The sequence below is a fragment of the Camponotus vicinus genome, unplaced genomic scaffold, assembly GCF_025532165.1.
Source record: "Camponotus vicinus isolate PSW18456_S1 unplaced genomic scaffold, iyCamVici1.0 SCAF_7, whole genome shotgun sequence".
Lineage (NCBI taxonomy): Eukaryota > Metazoa > Arthropoda > Insecta > Hymenoptera > Formicidae > Camponotus > Camponotus vicinus.
Window position 1 is genome coordinate 857,793 of NW_028141979.1, and position 21,523 is coordinate 879,315.

At 35.1% G+C, this 21,523-nt stretch overlaps 1 protein-coding gene across 3 annotated transcripts; it reads right to left on the reverse strand.

Annotated features, from left to right (window-relative positions):
• Positions 1–218: 218 nt before the first annotated feature.
• Positions 219–21,488, reverse strand: LOC145975116 (uncharacterized). Of its 3 annotated transcripts, none has more exons than XM_083105289.1 (8): positions 20,777–21,488; positions 12,221–12,445; positions 11,530–12,107; positions 5,231–5,411; positions 4,292–4,426; positions 3,435–3,921; positions 2,070–2,334; positions 219–1,724 (listed from the first exon to the last, which is right to left on the reverse strand). In XM_083105289.1, exons 2-8 carry the CDS (start codon positions 12,441–12,443, stop codon positions 1,347–1,349), a joined length of 2,247 nt encoding a protein of 748 aa, XP_082961415.1. In that variant the 5' UTR covers positions 12,444–12,445; positions 20,777–21,488; the 3' UTR covers positions 219–1,346. The 3 variants fall into 3 exon arrangements, with proteins under 3 accessions (XP_082961415.1, XP_082961416.1, XP_082961417.1); XM_083105290.1 differs by lacking the exon at positions 20,777–21,488 and adding an exon at positions 16,745–17,101; XM_083105291.1 differs by lacking the exon at positions 219–1,724 and adding an exon at positions 1,735–1,843.
• Positions 21,489–21,523: the final 35 nt, after the last annotated feature.

Consider the following 21,523-nt stretch of genomic DNA (forward strand, 5'->3'; position numbering starts at 1 on the left):
TTGCATACATATTTAATCCCGACTTTCAGTATCCGGTTACCGATCGTCATGATAAGCTTGAATTTCCTTTGGCACATCTTCAAGCAAAGATATTAAATGTCGGATTAGGTGCGACAGAAACTTGAGATATAAAAGTTTTTTTTATACTTTGTCAACTTTTTTTAAGTCCTGGCGTGTCAAATGAGATGAAGAGACAACTGAAACTTTTCTTTAACGCATTAAACCCAGAAGTAAAATATATTTGCAATTAATTTATATACAATTCGATTGCCACTTTTTTGCGACGCTCATATAATTGTATACTCACATAATCGCTACATTAAATATTACGATACAAATATACAAAATATGTACAAGTTACGTTCGTATAATCGACTTTCCGTCCGAGAAACAAATCCATTACATATTTTACAATAGCCTTTATACAAAAAACACACTGTGTGCGTGCGAGCGTCTACGGGTAATTACATTTATGTTAGTCCGTAAATCATCGATGACAGCTTAGAATGAATAATTCGTGAGGCAGAAAATGCGATACGTTTAGAAAAACATGTTTACGTGTAAAATTTAAATTTCATATTACAAAAGTAAAAAGAGGACAGTTTCCTGAAAACATGCGTTTGCTATTAATAATATTTCATATCAATAATTTTCTCTATTACATTAAGAATCCAGTCTACCCTAACCGTAGAAATTGATGATTAGATTAAAAATTAGATGTTTCAATTTTACTGAATTTTTTTTATTTTTTTGAAGGTGAGAAAAATATTAAATATTAATCAGGTTCAATATTCTCAAAAAGTGTTCTCTTTTATTTAAAAAAATTAAAATTATTCGATTATCCGTCATCAAATTTAAAAACAATTTTGAGAAAAACGCGTTTAAAGTTTCGCAGGTCCATTTAAGAACGGCTTCAAAGTCTTATAATTCCATAATTTTTAAATAAAATTTGACATTCTCTAGATCATTCTTTGAGAAAATGTGAAAAATACATTTTTTTACTTTCTACAGTAGACTAGAATCTTAATATTCATCTTAATATTCATATCTTAATATTGATTATTTTCTCTATTATATTAATGAATTAAGATCGTGATAGGAATTTAAATGTGTGTGTTTTAATTCAAGAATTTTAGAATTTCTATTACATTATGACACTTTTAAATTCGCACATACTCATACACACACACGCATACATAATGAGAGTACTTCCTGCTCCGGATGTTGAGGACGATAACGTTTACCGGTCGCAGTGAGGGAGATTTCAATAATTTACGAACATGTCGCTGCTATATCACAAAGACAAATGACGCAGTCTTTCTGAACGTTTTACGTTACAATGGATCTCATATGAATTCAGAGACGAAAATCTTCTTGAAGTCGGGGGCCGAGCCGCCGATGTCGTGCTTGCATATATCGCCGTTGTCGAGATAGCTCACGTCCGAGTTCTTCAGGATGCTCTTCAGGCTCTCCATCGAAAGATTCGGCAGTTTCTTGATGGCGGTCAGTTTATCCAGGTCGTTCATCGAGTAACCGGGCCCGATCCTCTTAGTCTTCAGCTGATAGGATTGTATGCTGGGTTTGATATCGACCAGCCTTGCGTTGCCGACGCGCTTCTTGCTCTCCTCCCGATCCTCGACGCCGTTCTCTATGATACGCGGCGTGAAAGATCGCATGTTGACCTTTACTTCCCCGCCGGCACGCTTCGAGGGCAGTAGCTCCACCTGCGAACCAGGACGTTCTCACGATTCTTGCGGGATTACGTAAGTAACGCGCACCTTTATCGTCGCGTAAAGGCCGACGAAACGCTATGTCAGCGCGATGAGCATTTTTCTCCATCTGGCTGTGAAAGTGCCTATGGCTTACTTTGTATCCTCTCGCATTTGACATTAGAACAAACCACGAAATAGTTATTTCAACGATTATTTTTCTCGCGGAAACTAAAATGGAAAAAATAGACAAATCGCGCCGAATAAAAGATGATGTCATATTTAATTAATTTCAAAATTGCTAGAAATTTTGTTGAAAATTTACAGAGAAAGATATAAGAGATTCAGTCATACAGATACCTTAGTTCCTTTACGTTGGAAATATTCGAAATCATCATTGGCGACTGTGGTGACGGAGCAACAGCTCCTACTTCTGCTTCTACAGGAGCTCATGGTATCAAAATCACCGTTCTCCAAATCACAACTTTCGTCGTCGGAGCTGTCGTATCCATCGCAATGTCCCTGACTATCTCGTCCTTGAAGAAGATTCTGTTGAAGATTCTCTCTCACTTGATCGCTCTTTTTTAGATTGTAAGTCCTCGTGTCGAGTATAGATCGGTGATATCTAAGGAGGTGTTATAATAAATATTAGAATTATTACGAATCTACTTTAAAGATTTTTTATATTTTCTGAAAGTATATAATATCTGAAAAATATGTTTTTATTGAAAAATTCGCAAAATTGATGAAGTTAAAAGACTTTGAATAGGATGGTATGCAAGCAAAACGCGCGTTTAAAGTATTTTTCTCAAAATATTATTTTGTGACAGATATCTTGAAAATTAATGGATCAAACTTCAATTTTGTTTTTAAATGAAACAACTTTTAGAGATATTGAACTCGAGATTTAAAAAGTTAATAATTAATATTTTTCGGATTTTTAAGAAATAAAATAAATATTTCAGCAAAATTGAAGTATCTAATTTTTAAATATAACTCTATTTTGTTATTTTTCAATTTTCTCTAATAAAATTAGGTTCAATATTTTTCATCAGTATCCTAATCAAATTAGACTAGTTTATTCACTTCATACAATTATATGAGAAGCAGCATGTTACATCATCGCACTATGTATTTTCAAACACGCTTAATAAATAAAAAAAATTACACATGTAAAATTTTAAAATACTCTGACGTATTGTTTAAATACCTATAAAAATATATTTAAACATACGCAAGCATATATAATATTACATATATAATATTACAAAAGAAATATTAATTTTTAATATTTTTCAAAAAAGTTCCTAAAAATCACCAATTTTTCATACTATTAATAATGTAAATTAGGCCTTTAATACATATGCGAGTCGCATATTTATTATATTTATAAAATATATTAGGAACTATGTATATTAAATAATGTATGTGATATAGAATCAATCAAACATATGTCGACGAATATATTCTGATGTTTATCTTACATATTAGAAATGATGAAAGAAAGGCTGCTTGACTTGTGAATGTAGGTCATGCCATGTGTATGATGCACGTCGAAACGCGCATTTTGAATAATTTATAAGAAACTTGGCGTCTCACTTTCCACTCTGCGCTCCTGCCGTACATCGTGACGACGGCTTAATGGCACCGGTAAAAGTGAAGGTGTACGCCGAAAGGTGTACTTTGCGAGAGAGCAAAGTCCATCGGTTCGAAAGGGGTAGATACCTGGCGTGGTCGAAGCTTTGATTCCTGCGGAGAAGGTTTCTAGGATAATGCTCCTGGAGGCCGTTCTCCAGCCCGACAATCAGACTCTCTAGACCAAGGACGCTCTTCGCGTGTCGCCTGAATGACTCCTCGCGAATCTCATCCTTGGTGATTTGGTGTTTCCAGTTGCTCGCGGGGTCTTCCAGCTGCACCAGGTTCTCCATGTTCTGCCCAAAGACGTCGGTGCTGCCGATCTTTCTACGATTACCGGCGAGCTCGCGCAGGCTCTCGTTCGGTCTCGGTCGTCTACTGTGCTGTTGCTGTGATTCAGCGTTGGAGTTCCTCTTCGACGAACCTGGCTCGGGAATTTTATCCTGACATGGCTCAAAGGTAGAACTCGTGAAGGACGACAATTCCGCCGGCAAGGACGCGTAGTTGCTGTCCTCGTTCGCGGGCTGCGTCCTGGGATAGTGCTGCTGAATTCCCATGTTCATCGTGCCGGTTTTGCCTGCGAATAAGACCGATTACGATCGCGAATCTTTTCACCGACATCGGGTTTGACACATTTGACTTGTCAATGGTAATGGAAAGGAAACTGTCACACACGGTTCGTGAAAGTAGCGCTTTCGGGGATATCGAGACATTTTCACGTTACGGTCACCCGATAATATCCCATGTACTCGACGTGGTGGTGGATTAGAGACGTGGTTACGAGCGCGAGAGATGGTTTCCCTCAGACTTTCTAACGTGTCGAGGCGCTCGACGAGCATTAATGAAACAGCGCGAAACACCACAATTAACGATATAAGCCAGGAGGGAAAACTATCGAAACATTTTAAGCGTCGTTAAATCCCGCTGACATCCACTTGTTCGCTCACCTCTGTTCTGATGGCTGTGCAACCGTCCGTAGAGGCTTCCGTTGGTCAGGGGGAACTTTAGCCCGTGATTCAGATTCAACTGCAACTTGTATTCAGTGTCCTGCTCAAAATGTCGAAATTTACCGTCTACACCACCTGAAAGAGAAATTCCATGGAAATTTCGTTAAAAATTTGAGTTACGATTGCACGATATTAATTGTTTTTAAATTTGCTAATATGAAGGTTTTTATTTAAATAAAATTTTTCAAGTTTGTATAATGTGAGTTTTTTCTTATTTAATTTACAAATATATATTCTAGATTTTTTTAATATCAATAATCTTGACAATCTTAGTCTAGATATTGTCTTGATAATTAATTAAAAATCTTGTTTTGATTTTATCTCGAATTTCGAGACAAATTAAGACTAGTCTTGATATCTCGTGCCTCTTTTTGATTGCAACAAAGAAAAAGTTGAATAAATAAAACAGAGAAAATAAAAAGTATAATTTTATTAAAAATTCAGTATTAAAACAACTACTGAAATTGTTTCGCTAGATTTCGATAGATTTTACTTTTCGATATTGCATTAATTTAGACCGGAAAATCAGAAAGTGTTGCGAGAAACGCACAAAGTCACGTTGATCCAATAAAGAAAATTCTCCGACCCGATTTGCGGATTGTGAGAGAATTATACGTGAAATCGCGTAAATCGCTGCAGCAAAACGAAAACACAGACCGAGCGAATCGCTTGAACGCGCGTCGTTAACGAGAAAAATTGCCGGGCAGGAACCACGATTATTACATGGTGGGCATTTTGCTTTCCCACACATGGGTCAGTTGTGTTGTTTGCTTAAACCAAGGAATGTCGTACTGTCCCCGTGCATATTATGAAACGCGACAGAGTTTGCTTCTGCTTCCGCGATGACGAAGAAAAAGAAAAAAGAAAAATAACACGCACCGTGCGATAGTCTTCTCACGTGATCCTGTTTTGTGTACACCTTGGCCACGTATCGGCAGAACATTTTGTCGAAGAGAGCTAAGAAAACTGGAAGCAAGGTGTCCTTCATCAACGGCAGCCACGTCGCCAGATTCTGAGGCGTGCAAAAGTTCTTCAGGAGACTCGGTCTGATGGAGATAATCTAGGAAGTTGTGTCGTCTAATTAATTTCATATTCCTTTAATTAATTTATATAAAGATAATTCTGGATCAAATTCATATACACTCATTAATTTGATAATATAATGTAATTACGTGTATTATATATAGACATTATAACATATTATAATATCTTGATCGACTTAAATATTATAGAGCATCGATTATATATAAACATTATAGAACAGTATAATATCTTGATCATCGCTGAAATGTTTAATGACGCCTATCGAGCGTGATAATCATTAATTGAATGTTGCTATTATATAGTAGTTGAGTATATATATCATAGAAAACAGTATCTTGGCAATATTTATGTAGCGAGTAGAAATGTAAAAAAAAGCAATTTTTTTCTAATAAAAAACAAAGGTTGAAAAAACAAATTTAATTGCTTTTTTCGTTGAAAAAAAGAACAAATTTAATTTTTTTTCATTACTTCACATTTTCATATAATATTTTTCTTCATATATTTTTTAATATTATTTTAGTTATTACTTTTTTATTATATTAAAATAGTGACTAAAATTTGTAAAAATTATAAATTGTGTTTTTGTATCTATAATAAAGCCAATTTATTTCAATTCAATTGTGATTTGTTTTTAGAGAAATTGGGAATTTACTTAATTAAAAATAATAATTACAAACTATGTAGCCAATTGGAATGCAATCTATATTTAAAAATAGCGATGATTAGTTCAAATCTATCATCTAAAAAATTAAAAATGATGGAAAGGTAATTTGCAATAATCAAAATATGAAAATATTAGAAAACAAATTTAAGGAAAGAAAACAAAATTTTGAAAAAAATGCAGCTTATTGTTCTTTTTTTCACAAATATTTTGTATTTTTTTCTATTTATATTTCTAGTTGCGATCATTTAATGCAATGTAATGCAGTATTTGAAGTCATCGCAACGGGCTTTTTCCTCGCGCTAATAAATTTCACCAGAAATTGTGTCAAGAGAAGACACACTGTGTATGCAGAAATCGGGTCTAGCTTTCGCCGCGGAAGGATCCTAATCGCGTATATACGTCGAATGTTCGAATTGGGTCAATTATGCGCGACTAATTGTACGATACGCGTGTAAAAAAAAATCGCAAGACGCACCTGAAAAATTTTGTCGTGCCCCAGGCTACTCGTCGTAAAAGCGAATTAAGAAAAGAAATATAAAAAAATAACTTTCAATTTTAGTCGTGAATTTTTTTTCGCATAGTGAAAACACCCGCGGTCGCGCTTTCAAAAGTACGAGCACGATACGCAATTTTACGTGAGCTGCACACGCACGTGTAGGTACGCGAGTCGCGCCATTTCGTCGGTTATTACAACGTCGTTCAAAAGTACGCAAACGATTGGTAATATATAAACGTTGGTTAAATTATCGGTATACGTTCTTGTCACATACTTTTAAGAGAAAACCTCTCATGCATTACATAAAAACTGTAGAAATTTTTTTAACTGTGCATTCTTATTTTCAACGTGACGTCTTATTTTCAAATGATTAACAGCAAGTTTGACGTTAAAGGTAATATTTCATTTGTCATAATTAACTAAATGTTAAGTTTACATTATAAAGCTATATCACATTCTATTAAGGGCCTAGTTTTATTTTAGAGAATAAAAAAATGAAAAATAAATTTTTCTTTTTTCACATTTTCTTAAAGTTCTGTTTTTTAAAGTTGATGCAACGAATATCTTGAGAGAACTTTAACTTTTTTAAATAAAAAAGACTTTTGGTGAATCTAAATTGAATTTTAAAAATTAATAACTAATATTTTTCTGATCTTGAGGAAGAAAATTTCAGCAAAATTGAAATATTCAAATTACTTTATTGTTTTTCAATTTTTTCTGATGAAATTAGATTCAATAATCTATAAATATCTTACAAAATAAAATTAGACTGTTTATTCATTTTTAGCAATTATACAAGAAGCAGTATATCATGTTATCAAACTATGCACTTTCGAACACATTAAATGAACAAAAAGAAAGCTAAATATGCAAGATTTAAAAATATTGACATATTGCTTAAGCATCATTAAAATGTCAATTCTTGAGATCGACTTTTAATATCCTTAAAAAAAAATTCCTAAAAATTAATTTTTCATACTGTTAGAATAGACTAGACCCATAAATTTATGTATGCACTCATTAATTTTATAATAAAATATTGTAATAGATAAATTTTACTTGTGAATTATATTCACACATAAATTTTTAGAATGTATAAGTAATTGCACGAAAGGAGATTGGAATATTTGTAGATTTTCTAGATTGGAAAGCGTTTCGCTTTCAAGGTAATCTATTCGCGTAAATAATCACACGCCTTTACATGTGCCTACCCTATTTCGGACAAATTCCTAATCCGCGATAATTAAATTATCGTTAATTATCGAACAACAAGGCCTTTCTTTCAGTGTAATCGCGCTTTTGCCTCGCACTGTATATTTTCCTCTCGCCCGCGCGAATAGTATAACGTGCGGTAGTACTTGGTTACGTGAGTAACGGCCGGTCTGATTCGTGATATGAAATCGAAACTAGTTGTATATACCTTAATTAGAGAATAGAGCGGCACTCTCTATATAATACGCCCCGTGCACGCGTATCGTACATTATATGTGTAAGGTGCACGCGCGCAACTCTCGACCCCGTCTCTGTCTCTCTCTCTCTCTCTCTCCTTCCCTCGAACATACATATCTCGCTTCGATTAGCGCGCGTTAGTTGCCACAACCATGAATTTTCTGTTATATTTCACTTCTTTTGATTAATTCTCTTGATTTTTATCAAAACGTACGCGCGTGAAATTACTTTTCGCAAAAACTCATGTCTCACAATCCAATAATTACTATACATATTACGCAATGTAACTTTGTTAGATCTTAAAGTATCGAGAAATAGTGCTGTGAAAAATTTAAAATTATCCATTTTATAAAATTTTCTGTCATATTTCACTTCTTTCGATCGATTTCCTTGATTCTTATATAAATGCGGGTGAATTTTTTTTCGCTAAAACTTATGTGATAATTATTACATACTACGCGATGTAACACTTCATAAAAGAAACATTGGGAAATAGCGGTAGGAAAAAAAATTAAAAATTAAAGATTCCATTAAAAATACCCATTGTATGATTTCAAAATTCATTTAATGCAATAGGACTTTATTACATCTTCTTATTTATTTTCTTATTAAATATATTTTCGCTATGTGTTTTAATTTCTTTAATTTTTTACTTTAATCTTGCATTCTGCGATAATAAATTTATTTTCATTTCAAAAATATTGTTTAATAAACGTTATATTTTTTTCTTCTTTTTTATTCTCTCCTTTTGCAATTTATTCCCGGTTTTACCGATCCACGAGTTTCTCCATCGCTGATTCTAGTCATGCTAACTCGCGCTGAATTTCGAACAAGCATTTTACTTTAATTGCCGCTAGAAAACGCGAACGAAACGCCAAACACGTTCCTCGTGTCTGCTTAAAAGTCCGATTGGTGCCGATTTGGATCGATTTGGAACCTCGATAATAATAAATTGCCTAATATGCGAGAAACCATTGGCTTTCTCAATAATATTGCGAATTCTATTCTGAATAATAGATGAGATCTACATTTAAAATGATCTATAAAAAGGATGCCGAAAGAAACTTCATTAATTTCGCCGATATTTTTTTACGCGACTTTGTAATTAAAATCTCTACATCGGCGATTTTGATTTAATAAGTTAGACGAAAGCACAAACGAGTGTAACGGCCTCGTCACGCTGTTTGCACGCGGAGAACGGTGTTTATTTCGACGAACGGTGTTCACCGATGATTATTTCTCGACGAGCCGAGCTACGCGAGCAAGAGCTTATGCGGCGAATTGTTTTGTTACATAACCGTTTACCTCGTCAATCGGAAAAACGCGATGATTCATAAAATCCTTACTATGAGATACTATGTATTTATTGGCGACGGATTGGAATGAATAATGCATCGGGCGTGTTTCGATTTTAAAGTCTAGTCTAACAGCATGAAAAATTCATGATTTTTTAGGAACTTTTTTTAAAATATTGATTTTGCTGTTTTTTGCCGTTTTTGATGTTTTACTATAATACGTTAATATTTTTAAACTATGAATATTTAGCTTTTTTGTTCGCTGAAAATGCATAATGTGATATACTGCTTTTAATAGTCTGAAATTAATAAAGTCGGTTTAATTTTATTCTGCAGGATATTTATGAAATGCTGGACCATATTTTTGATACATCGTACTTTTAGGAAATGTAAAACACAATCAATATTTTTACCCTTTAAAGTAGGCCCTTAAAGTTTGAGTGTCACGATTTTTCTTTACGCGAGATCGCATACGCCTACTTGATGGTAATCTAATCGATCATTTCTGCGCACGATGTAAATAGTATGCGTCGTGCGTGTAAAAGCCGCGATCATTAATATTAATGAGAGAGGTCATGGGAGTTTCTTTCCGTGGGACGACTTTTATGGAATGATCGATTCTTAATTCGGCGCGCGATTAAGGTCGTTGTCCGAATTAAGATCGCGTTTTCGAGTTTTGCTTTATATGTATCGAGCCGACCTTTTTTTGCATTCAATTTCCTTGGCTCCTGAGAGAGCTTACTTTCTCGAACAACGGAATTTATGAGAGCGAAGGGTCTCTTTCTCGCTTCCGGATAGCGCTCGAACGAGCTCGCATCCGGTTCGCGCTCGCTCGAGCACGAGAATCCTCTCGGCTATGATGTAATTGTATTGATGTAATTGCTGCGACGAGGCGACCCCGGACAATTCGCTCGAGCACCGCATCGGATTCGAGATACGATGAAACTTTCAGGGACGATTTGTCTCACAGAGAGTAAAAAGAAAGATAATCGCAAAGCTTTTAAAGAAATACTTGTAAAATATCAGATACAATATTTGTTTTATTTTATTTTAATTTTTTGATATTTTATTTTAATTTTTTTATACTTTATTTTAATTTTATGATATTTTTTTATTTTTAATTCGAGATATGATATTGTCGGTTGATCTATATATAAAAAAATATATTTTTCGAAATTTGAACGTATAATGTCTAACGACGAAAAACGTGAAATTCAATTTTAAAATTTAACAAATATTAACAACTGATGTGGCGAACCTTGAGAGAAGCTTGCGAAATATCTTGTTTTTTGCCACACCGAAAAGTATAATTGAGGACGGCACTATAAATTGGGTATCTCGGTCATCTTTAGCTATGTAACATTGTTACGGCTGGCTTGACGTACATAATTTCGAGAAAATATTGCGAAATACCTCCTTTAGACCGACACGCTCGTGCAAAAAAAAGGATTTCAAGTCGAAAAAAAAGAATTCCATCTAGTCATGATTGCGAAAAGCTTAATAAATTTCGCGTTTTTTTTTCAAATCCCTTCGACAATTCTCAACCGCGAACCAACAATTACCGTCGCTGATTTATCGAGACCTCGCTATTTGAAAGTAATAATAATAATTAAGCCAATCGCAGACCAAGATCTCGACAACGTTGGGCGATTTACGATTTTTCATGTAAACTGATTTCGCAGCTCAGACCTTTGACTTGAGTCATAATGAGATTATGCTAATGATCGAAACAATTTTCCGCAAACATGTTTCTCATTAATATTTATAGAAAGAGTAAGCAACTATTTTACTATTTGTATATATAAAGCAGTGTCTCACGTTTTCTATTTAATTATTAATAAGTTTATAATAAAGTTTCCTTTTATACACGATATACATATAAAATAGTTATCGATATAATTTTCAAATCATTAGTTATATTATTAAAGAATTTGTTAGAAAAAAAAAACAAAAGGAGAATAAAAAAAATTTGGAGCACTTTACATAATAATGAAATTTTTTCGCTTTTCTTGGGAAGTATTCAATTAATAGCGTGCACAAATATGAGCGTTCTGCTAATAGCGTGCAATCAGTTTAATTTATCGCCGATCCAGTAGCGCGGAAACTGATTTTACGCGCTACCGACGTGATGTGACGATTGCGCTATCGAATTCATTGAAAGAATTCACTGATAAAATAACGAAAAAAATGATAAATAATAATAAATCGAAACAATTGATGGAATAATTACCAGGATGGGTAAATGCTCGAAGACGTAGCAGACGAAGAGTATGCTGTAGACGGTAGATCTGCCGCTCGCCTCGTCCACTTGCACCCTCTTCTTCCTTAAGCAGGCCCTGCTGTTGGTCGAGCCACTGGTACACGAGCCGCTCGAAGGATCCCAATGTTGCGGATGACATTCGAAAGCGCCAGAGGAGTTCTTCGAGCTCGCTTCGGACAGGTCCGAGACTGACTTGAGCAGTTCGGAGGTTGGCGATCGGCAGATGTTCCTGAAAAGCGCGATCAGCACGGCGAAGAAAGACGTGAGGATCAGCAGACTCCTTAGTGAATTGACAAAGATCCCATATTTATAAGAGATTTCGTGGGCCAGGAAGACACAGACTTCCGGCTCGAAGTTGAGGACGCCAGTGACGCCGATGCAGGCGCTAATGACGCTCAGGCTGACGAGATGGTACTTGAGATGATTCTTGGTGAGGTTGATAGAATCGTCGCGGCTGCTGATCGCCGCGAACACGGCGATCGACGTCAGGGTCAGCTCCTGGAGGATGCTCGACGAGTTTAGCACCCATACTAATGTCGAGCATAATTCTGCGATAACAGAGAGAAGAATGTCGAATGTTTAATGCTCGCGAATCCATTAATTACGATTGGAATTTTTGTCGGGCAGATTAATCTGCTTCATTAGTTTTATTATTAGTTACCTCCAAAGTGATTCGCTGGATGAATTAAGGTGAGAATCGCGTACAGAAGCAACCCTAATTGATGCGCGAGACTTTGAGAGAGAATCGCGACTGTCAGCACATCGATTCTTCTTTTCGCGGATGATGGTTGATTCTGGTAGATCAATAGGGACCATGACAACAGCAGAATACATATCGGTGAACCTACGCACGTGGGTAGCCATTCGCCCACCTCGCTTCGCATCTCTGCGGAGGAAGAACAAAAGCCGTCTATTCAATCAGTGATTAATTATGCAGTAATTATGTTTTGCACAATTTCATGGTAATTGGCACCGCATAAGCAAAAGTATCGCTGTATCATTAGAACATTTAAGGAGAGAGAAGAAATCTCCCATTCGCAAATTCGAAAACTTAAGAAATTAAAATTGTCGAAAGAAGCAATTTTCTTTCTGCAAAATTTTTCTATTGGTCTCTGGTTTGTGAATAATAAAAATGATAATAATAAAAAAGTGCGAATAATAAATAGCCTTGTGTGTTTTGAATTTTGATTTCAAACAAATTTGAAATCTTAGAGTGAATTTAGATAACAATAAAGTGGATAAAAATAAAGTAGATTATATCAAGATGCTCTGTATTAGAAATATGAATAGACAAAATACAAAATAATATTTTTTTCAAATGATCTCTATGATGCATATTTTTAAAGTTTTCTAATATGTTTCATTTTCGAATTGAAATTTTCCTCTCTCAGTCGGCATCTTCATAGTAAACATCTTGTATTGTATACGTGCGACCGATGAAGCCGAGGACAATTCGCGTGGAATTTCTCCCGCGGTTGTCCTCCACCGCGCAGGAATGAGGCAGGACGAGTTCCCAGTGAGAGTGGTGTAAGATGTCCTAATCACGATGAAAGCCTGCGTAGTGTCAATTAGCGCGCTGTGTCGAATTATATCTGCGCGTCAGGAGACAAGCGTATTATTGTTAATCAACGACAGTGGCAGTTAAGTCATTAACGCGAAGGAGGAAACGCAGCATGATATACGAATGTCGCAGGAGTGTCGAGTGGGGATGCGACGTTTTCACATGACATATCTCCTTTCCCCATCCTCATTCCTTTACGGCTCTCTCTTTTTCGTTACCTATTGCAGTTTGTTTTACAGAAGCGAGATCTTGAAGAAATTACATGAAAATGTCAAATGACTAGTCTATAGAAAATCAACTAATAAACCGCCCACATATAATTACATCTTTTTTTCAAAAAATAGAAAAAATATTTAATATTCTTTGCCGTTTTTTCGTTTAGGTCAAGTCTTCTTAATTAATAATTTACGATATTATTAATTAAGAAGACTTTAATTATTATATAAATTTTATTATATAAATTATTATATAAATTTGATTAAATTATATAATTTTTGATATTACGAATAATTTTTATGTCACAATTATGCCTTTCTCGAGAGGCCTAGATTCTAAAAAAAAAAATCTGTAAACGTATGTTTAGAGATATGTATGTAAAGAGATTTTTGTGACAAATTAAAATTATTTGAATCATGTAGTTGTATTTGGTATCATTTTAATTACAAAAATTTTATTAATCCATTAAAATTGTTTTCAAAAAGGTAAAATAGAAAATAAAAGAATTTTTAATTTACGAATAAACAGGAGAAGCCGATTGTTTAATGATAGTAAAGATATTAAAAATATATATATGTGTGTGTGAAAAAAAACAAAATTTTGAAAAAGAAAATAAAGCTTGTCGTTTTTTTTTTACAAAGAAAAAACGTACTTATGGAAAGGAAAAAAAGATTAATTCCTTTTCTTTTTACATCTCTAGCTCAATCAATTATTTTTTATTAAAAAAGTAAAAATAGAATATTTTCTCTAATTTACTCTCATATGAGATTTGGGTGCGTTTTCCACCTCTCTTTACCCGGTGCTTCTCATATTGTACAACATCGGGGCAACTTTCTATTCCGCGCAGCGTTGACGTCGCGGTCTAATTTATCGTTCAAGTCAATTCGTGCCCGCGTGTAGCGAATTTCCCTTCCGTCTAAATCGCGAGGAATGATCCCTCTTGTCGACATCGGACCCTTACCTAGAGTTACGTCGCAGATGCGGACGCAGGAAGAGGAAGACGCATCTTTGATCGCGTAACGATACGTGGCGCCTTTCGAACGGCCGAACGTATGTTTTTTTCGCACATATGTCATAAATCATTATGCATTTAATTTAATATAACATCTATCAACTCTATAAAAGTCAATGATATTTCAATTGATTGTACATCACATAAATAAATAAATAATAAATAATATATAACGTATAATGAGTGGTAAATGATAAAAGTTGATTTCGTTGAGCATCGTACATTACGTGATTATCGAGATAAAAGTTTCTTATGCTGCGATTTTATGTCTATAAAAGAAAATAAGAGAGAAATACGCCGTCAGTTTCCTGACAAAAGAAAAGAGAAAAACATTCACAGCGAGTTATTGTACTTTCACACGGGTGCTTATCGAAGAGGCATCGAATTTTATGTGTTTGAGAGGAATAATAAATATGATAAATATGTATCTTTTTATCTTCCTGTGTATATATACATTTCCGAATACCTGCGGGTCGCGTGCCTTCTTTTCTTTTTCTCGCGGCACTTTCACGTCCGAATAAAATCTACGCATTCCGTTCTCGGTTGATACGTAAATTTTTGTTACCTGTTCCCATAAATATAATCGATGATAATATTAAATGCGCCAAATGAAAATAATTCAGAATGTTTTTTTTTTTTTAATAGAGTGAAAAATATATTCCAGTATTCGAATTTCTCAACCGTAGCAAGTAATTTTCAAATCCGACAGACAATAATAATTACATTATTATGCAACCATCTTGATCTTGCTCAAGCGACACGAATGTTTTCGTTTTAATTTCTCAAAAATTATTATAGAGCAATTTTTTTCAAATTTTTTAAAAATAATCTTGCCTTCTTAAGAAAGATATAATTATATAATCAAAATTGACCGTAGATTATTAATTGAAGATTTGATTTAAACAAGAAAATATTAAAAAATATTAAAAATTTTCTCTTTTTGAGAAAAAAAGACGTAAACTTGTTATCAATCTACCAGTTGATTCTACGTCAAATCTACATGTATATGGAGTATTCCAAATAAAAGAATACTTGAAGGAGCTCTTTTGACTCTCAAATTACATTTCTTTCTGATTCTTCGAGTTAAATTTCGAGTTACATAAAAACAAATAAATTTAAATAAATAATAAGAAAGCAGCAAGTTTATTAATTAATTGAATCTCGAGCGCTTGATTAAAAAAAAATGTAATTTCGATCGCTTTCTTATAAGTTAAAAATAAGTATTAGAGTTTCTCTAGAGATCTTATTTACGAAAAATTATGAGTCTACTTTTCGATTCAATAACATATTAAAATTCTAAGACACTCGTACATACTTGAATATCATCTCAGCGAAATCATTTCTTACTATTTATGCTAAATCGATTGCGCGAGCGAAAGAAACCGGGTTAATCTTCTCGCGAATGTAGTAACAATGTCTCCCTAGGAAACTAGTCCAACAATTCCGCATCGCCATTATATTCGCGATGATTCGTGTAATCGACCGGTCGGTGGTTTGTTTCCGCGCTTTTGCCGGATGTGGGTTATCCCGAGAGAGGAAAGTCCGCACGAAGGAAGGTGGCGATGAATTTCTCGTGTTTTACGAGGCGTCGTTGTAAAAGTCGACCCGATCGAGTCTTGCTCTTTAAACATACGGTAAAATTAGAAACGCGAGGTCGACGCTAAGTTTACGCGATTTGCCCATCGCGCGACCGTTACTCTTCGGATTGAAACGCCTTCGCAAACGATGCCACAGACATGTCCGGTGCATTAGTAGAAAGCTTGATCATTTTGTGCCGCTGCTCGAACAAAAGCAAACGGCAATTCAATTCCGAACGGTATATAAATGGATATCTCCTGTCAATTTGCATTATTTATGTAAAAAATGAAATTGTATTGAGCTGATCATAGAAAATACCGTATAGAGCAAAGATAAAAAATTATAGAAATATATAGTTGTATAATAATAATTATAAATATAAATATATAAATGTAAATAAAATAAATATAAATATAAATATGAACAATTATAAAATAATAATAATCATCGAGTTTTAAGATTCTCGCACATATGAATATAATTTTAAATTTCCAAATTCTCTAAGCAAATATTTGCATATATTTGCATAACGTACTTGCAACAGTTTCATACATAAAATATTAACTTTTCCAAGTTTTCTATGTGATAGATGTTAAATGCGAAATGACCGAGTAAGTTTGCTTTATAGTTTCACATAAAGTATTGTGCGGCTCGGGGTTAAAGGTAAATACGTCCATCAAGGTGCGTCCATCGAGATGCATTCTACGTATTAAATATACAAGGACTTTTCAGCGGGAGGCGTGTCTTCGATTATGTTGGAATGTCGAGAGGTGTTACTGGCGGACCGAGACCAGAAGAACAGCTCGTAGAAGGTGAACCTGAATTGTTGAGAGGGTCGTCGATGCTGCTTGTCCTGTGGACCGGTGCCCGACCTTGTTTCGGCGGAACCGGACCAGTTTTGCCGATAACATCGCCGCAGAGAAGAATGATCCCGGCGCAGAATCCTATGCGGTCCAGGATCCACTGTTACGAACTATTGATCTGCATTTTCTCCACGCATTCAATTTCGCAAATGCGGTATACACACTCAGGGTGTCTACCCAAATCTTGTAAAGAAGAATTTCTTGTAAAAAGTTTAATCTTCCAGGTTTTTCCAAATTTCAGATAAAAAGAATCTATTTAGATATTTTTAAGTACAGTTTTTTAAAATAAGTTTTCCTATTGTTTGTGTATATTTTCTAATGCCTTTCACTCGGAAATGAAGGAAAAATAAAAAACCACTTGAGTTTTAAAGTTCTAGACTTGAAAAATCAAAAAAACTGAATAGTAAGATAAACATTTTTACCTGCATTTTTATTTTTTATCGATACGAAATATTGATTTAAAAAATATGTACTTTTATATTCTATTAAGATATTAATATAAACACACAAAGATAAATATATATGTATTTATAATATTTTAAACTCATATAATACGCAACTTAGTCAATTGGTGAATTACCAATTTGTTACAATATAAGAACAAAGATATCAAAGAGAGAATCCTTTTTTAAACAATTTTAATAAAATTCCATTAAAATTCCGTAATTTTGTCAAGTATTGGAAAAAGAAATCTTTGACAATTCCAGATTCTCCATGTTTTTCTAAAGAGATCCTGAGATTACAATTTCAATATCGGATCTCTGCTACTCGATTTCTTTTAAAGATGGAGAAATTTTGTATAATAATTATAATATATACATATATTTATAATTTCATTGGTTGCATTTAAAAACATAGATAAATTGTTGCAATTCGCGATATGAGCTTTCCTATTAGAATATTAAGTAATATATTAGTTGAATAATATGTGAAACCGATAAGAAATACTTGAAAATCCTTGAAATATTCTGAAAGAAAAGGTAACATAGTAATAACATCTGCGATGGATGTGGGATACGATGTTACGAATAGACTAGCTTACTCTTTACTTGTATCATGTCGATGGCGATAAGTAGGGAATCCAACGAGAGCCTGGCAAGTTTAGAAACTGATTGGTTAAATAAACGAACGAGAGATAGCTTTCCGTTTAATAGATATCACTGGCGAACATCTCAGGTAGCTTGATCAAAGCGTTGTGTTATACATATAAACAATAATATGTAAAGTATCCTTCAAGTATCTTCACTGTTGCTATTTTAATCTTAACTTGTTGAATAATGGACGGCTTGATTACCTTAATTAATCAGCTTGCATTCTTTAAATTTTTTTCCTCTGAAAATTTATGCATTTTTTAACTGTTTAAGGTTGAGAAAAGTTGACTTTATATCCGTCAAAGGGTATTTAAAGCTCGCACAAACGATTGAGCGCCGTGATATGAATGCGCGCAACAGCGGGAGTACGCACGAATGGCGAAGATGATCATCGCGCTAACAACGTTATAACTTACAACGCGAAAACAGAACGGCGAGAATTACTCTCATCATGATTATGACCTTCGTTCAATTAGCGCGACGAGCTGGTACCGAGCTGGGACGCGCGACATACCGGGGCGCCCACGTGAAAATCATCCATCGTGTCACAGCTATTGTCCTCGGTTAGATCTAGGCTCTAACTCGGTCATGCGAAACTTTTACGATGATAATAAAACCCCCGCCTACTATCCGCACCTCCTCCTTTCTCTGGCTCGCTCGATCTCTCTCTCTTTCTTCGTCTCCCACTCTCAGGAATCCGAAAGAATGCTGGCGACCTCCACCTTGAAATTACTTTTCGGTTGTATGTGTTTGTGCCGGAACCACCCTCCGAGCAGGTAGAAAGACGGTGAAAACCCTTCTGTGAAACTTCTGATTGGAGATTACGAATTCTTGACATAGAATGCATTTCCGTTGCGATTCCTCTTGTGTTCGCTTCGTTTTCCACGAGAGTTTGGAAGAATCATTCCGTCGAAATTTTTTCTTCAAGAGAACGAGCCTTAACGTCTGCTTTAAAACTCAAAAATCTTAAGAGGAGATATTTGAAATTTATTTTTTACTCTTAGATCAATCCTTGATATCGGAAATGCAATTTTCCAGAAGAAATTTTGTCAATTTCTTAGAATATCTCTCTGGAGATATTTGTTGTAGATAAAACTGAACGGGAAGGAGACATATAAGATTCTATGACCGAGGCGAATTAGATCTTTCTAATTCGAATCTTGGCACGGACACCGTTTGCACCCGTTACTGCATCGCCGTTCCAAGTAGGTTACGAATACGAGCGTGCTTTGAGAAAGTAACAGACACCGTCCAACTGTCGTTCCACTCGCCACGATTAGGCGCGTACATTCGCTGCGATATGATAAAAAGAAAAATTTGTCAAAACACGCAAACATACAGTATGTTTGTGATTTAAGTATCTATACTCTCAGTTAGTTTTTTAAATAATAGAAGTAATCAAAAAATGTGCTAAACAGTTTGTATTAAAATTTTTTGTTTAAGAAGATTTATATGATGGCTTTAAGTAAAAATTTAAATTATTTTTTTAATGTTTATGACAGTTTTAAATGGAACAATATATTTTATAATTTTGTAAGGTATTTTATGACAAATTCGATAACGCGTGCAATAAAGTGAGATTTTTAATAATCGTTCATAAGATATTATCACTTGTGTGTCGCTCTTATTATTTATTTATATAAAATTATATAAAAAATAAATTAAGAAGATATCGATATCATTGTACTTTTCTTAAAGAAAAATCGACTTTCAACTCGGAAAATGTTAGAAAAATCTGCATCGATTAATTTCGTTTTTCCACTATTTGCTTAAATTCTATCCTTCTTCTCTTCTTTAGGCAAAACAATTGTTTTAAATATATATTTTGGTTACAGTTATAATGTATTCGATTTAAATGTATACACACTCAGTTAATTTTTAAATAATAGGGTTTGTTTTCTTAAATAACAGGGTTATTTTGTTTTTTCGCTCATACCTAAAAGCGCAAAACAAGTTAACAAAAACTCTACGTGTGCCAAATTCCTAGAGTCGAGTCTTCCGTGTGATTTCGAGGCCAGAGAAGAACGGGTTTTACTTCGCGGATCGCAAAGATTCCGATCGCGATTGATTTACGATGCGAGAAGAGAGACTGCCGACTCTATTTTTACAATGACGTTCGTTATATTGACGTCGCTATAATGACACGTGCGATTAAAAACTCGGAGGCGCGAATAACGTGCGAAATCACACGTTGTGCAACGAGACCAAGTCCAAGTGTTACGCGGCTTGAATTCCGATGCAAATTTACAGGATTATGCGCTCGCAAAATTGCACGTCTGCCGCGATCGCGATCGCGTAGAAATACACACACACCTACATGACACACAATTGTAGATATAATATTCCCTCCTGCGGAGGTGGAGCGGATATTACCGTGAAATTGCGGTACTTGAGCGGTGCAGCGGTCTTGGACGGCGTGTATCTGATTGAGGGCTACATTTACATTGTTATGCTCATTGAGCGAATTAATGCGCCGTCCATAATACGACGCAAGGACGCGAGGAAGACACGTCCTTGACGTGCCCGGAAATTAGAAAAAGTGATTAGAAGCGATAATAAGATATAAATCACGCGCGTATCTTTCAGACATCAAAGTGTGATTCGGTTGAAAAAATATTGAAATAATAAAATAAAATTCTGAGGAATAGTCTATATAATTTGCGTTCGCATAAGTGGAATGCGTAGATTCTCGAAGGGTAATTTTGTAGGTCGCATCATAATGTGAAGTATCTTCTCAGGCAACATGCATATCTAAAAGACAGCCAGAAAATATCTCGAAAATGTCTTTGGGACGTCTTGGGATGTCCTTTGAACGTCTTTTAGATACACGTCCTGCCTAGGTCGTATATATTCGTTTCTTCTCTATTGCTACTTGCTTCGTTTTTTGTTCGCTTACTGTCGATTGTCAATGATTGCGTGGGACCAGCGTGGAATGTCGCATCGCTAGGATGAGATGCGGGCGTCTTGGTCCTCTTCCGATGCTCTCGCTTCGGTATCCGGTCCTCTTACATTATGTACGAAACGTCGCTCCTCCGTTTTCATCCGCGACGTATTTTCAGATCGACCCGCGTCTTCAGCTTTGATGAGCGGCAGCTGTAGCGGCCGTAAACCCTCACTTGGATTCGGCGAACAGGAGCACCGTTTTAGCACGCACGGCACATCGATCTCATGAAGGATTTGTTTTTGTCACTTTTCTGCTTCAAGATTCAAACTCGAAAATTAGATTTAAATTAAATAATCAAAAACACCGCTGACTTTTTGAAATAATCACAAGGCATTACGGTCGTGACAGAGAAAAAAAAAGTAACGAGAATAAAATAATGTCACTATATTAAAAAAAAATTTCTAAACACTTATATGCGTTTCGCTCGCGTATCTAATAATAAGTAATCGAGTATGGAGAACGTGACGGAGAACGCGAGCAATACTGCCGCGAGGAAGCCCGGAGCGGGACTGACTGGCAACCAGGATCCATTTGGGTCACCGGCACAACGTAGTATACCAAAAGACTGCCTCTCGACTATACTATCTGTTATAACCGCGGAGTGAAGGTGCTACGTGCGTTATAACGGAGCTATATCTTCGCCGTTCGGTTTTTCTTCCGGCTTTGCATCTCGTTTAAGATCTCCCTCGAATTATTCAC

What these genes read in the sequence shown, in the direction of transcription:
- LOC145975116 (XM_083105289.1), bottom strand. Translation starts at nt 12,443, where the DNA reads ATGCGAAGCGAGGTGGGCGAATGGCTACCCACGTGCGTAGGTTCACCG. An exon ending in CGTGAGAAGACTATCGCACG is followed by an intron (nt 4,427 to 5,230) that starts GTGCGTGTTATT and finishes TTTCTCTTTCAG; the next exon opens with GTGGTGTAGACGGTAAATTT. An exon ending in CAAAGCTTCGACCACGCCAG is followed by an intron (nt 2,335 to 3,434) that starts GTATCTACCCCT and finishes ACACCTCCTTAG; the next exon opens with ATATCACCGATCTATACTCG.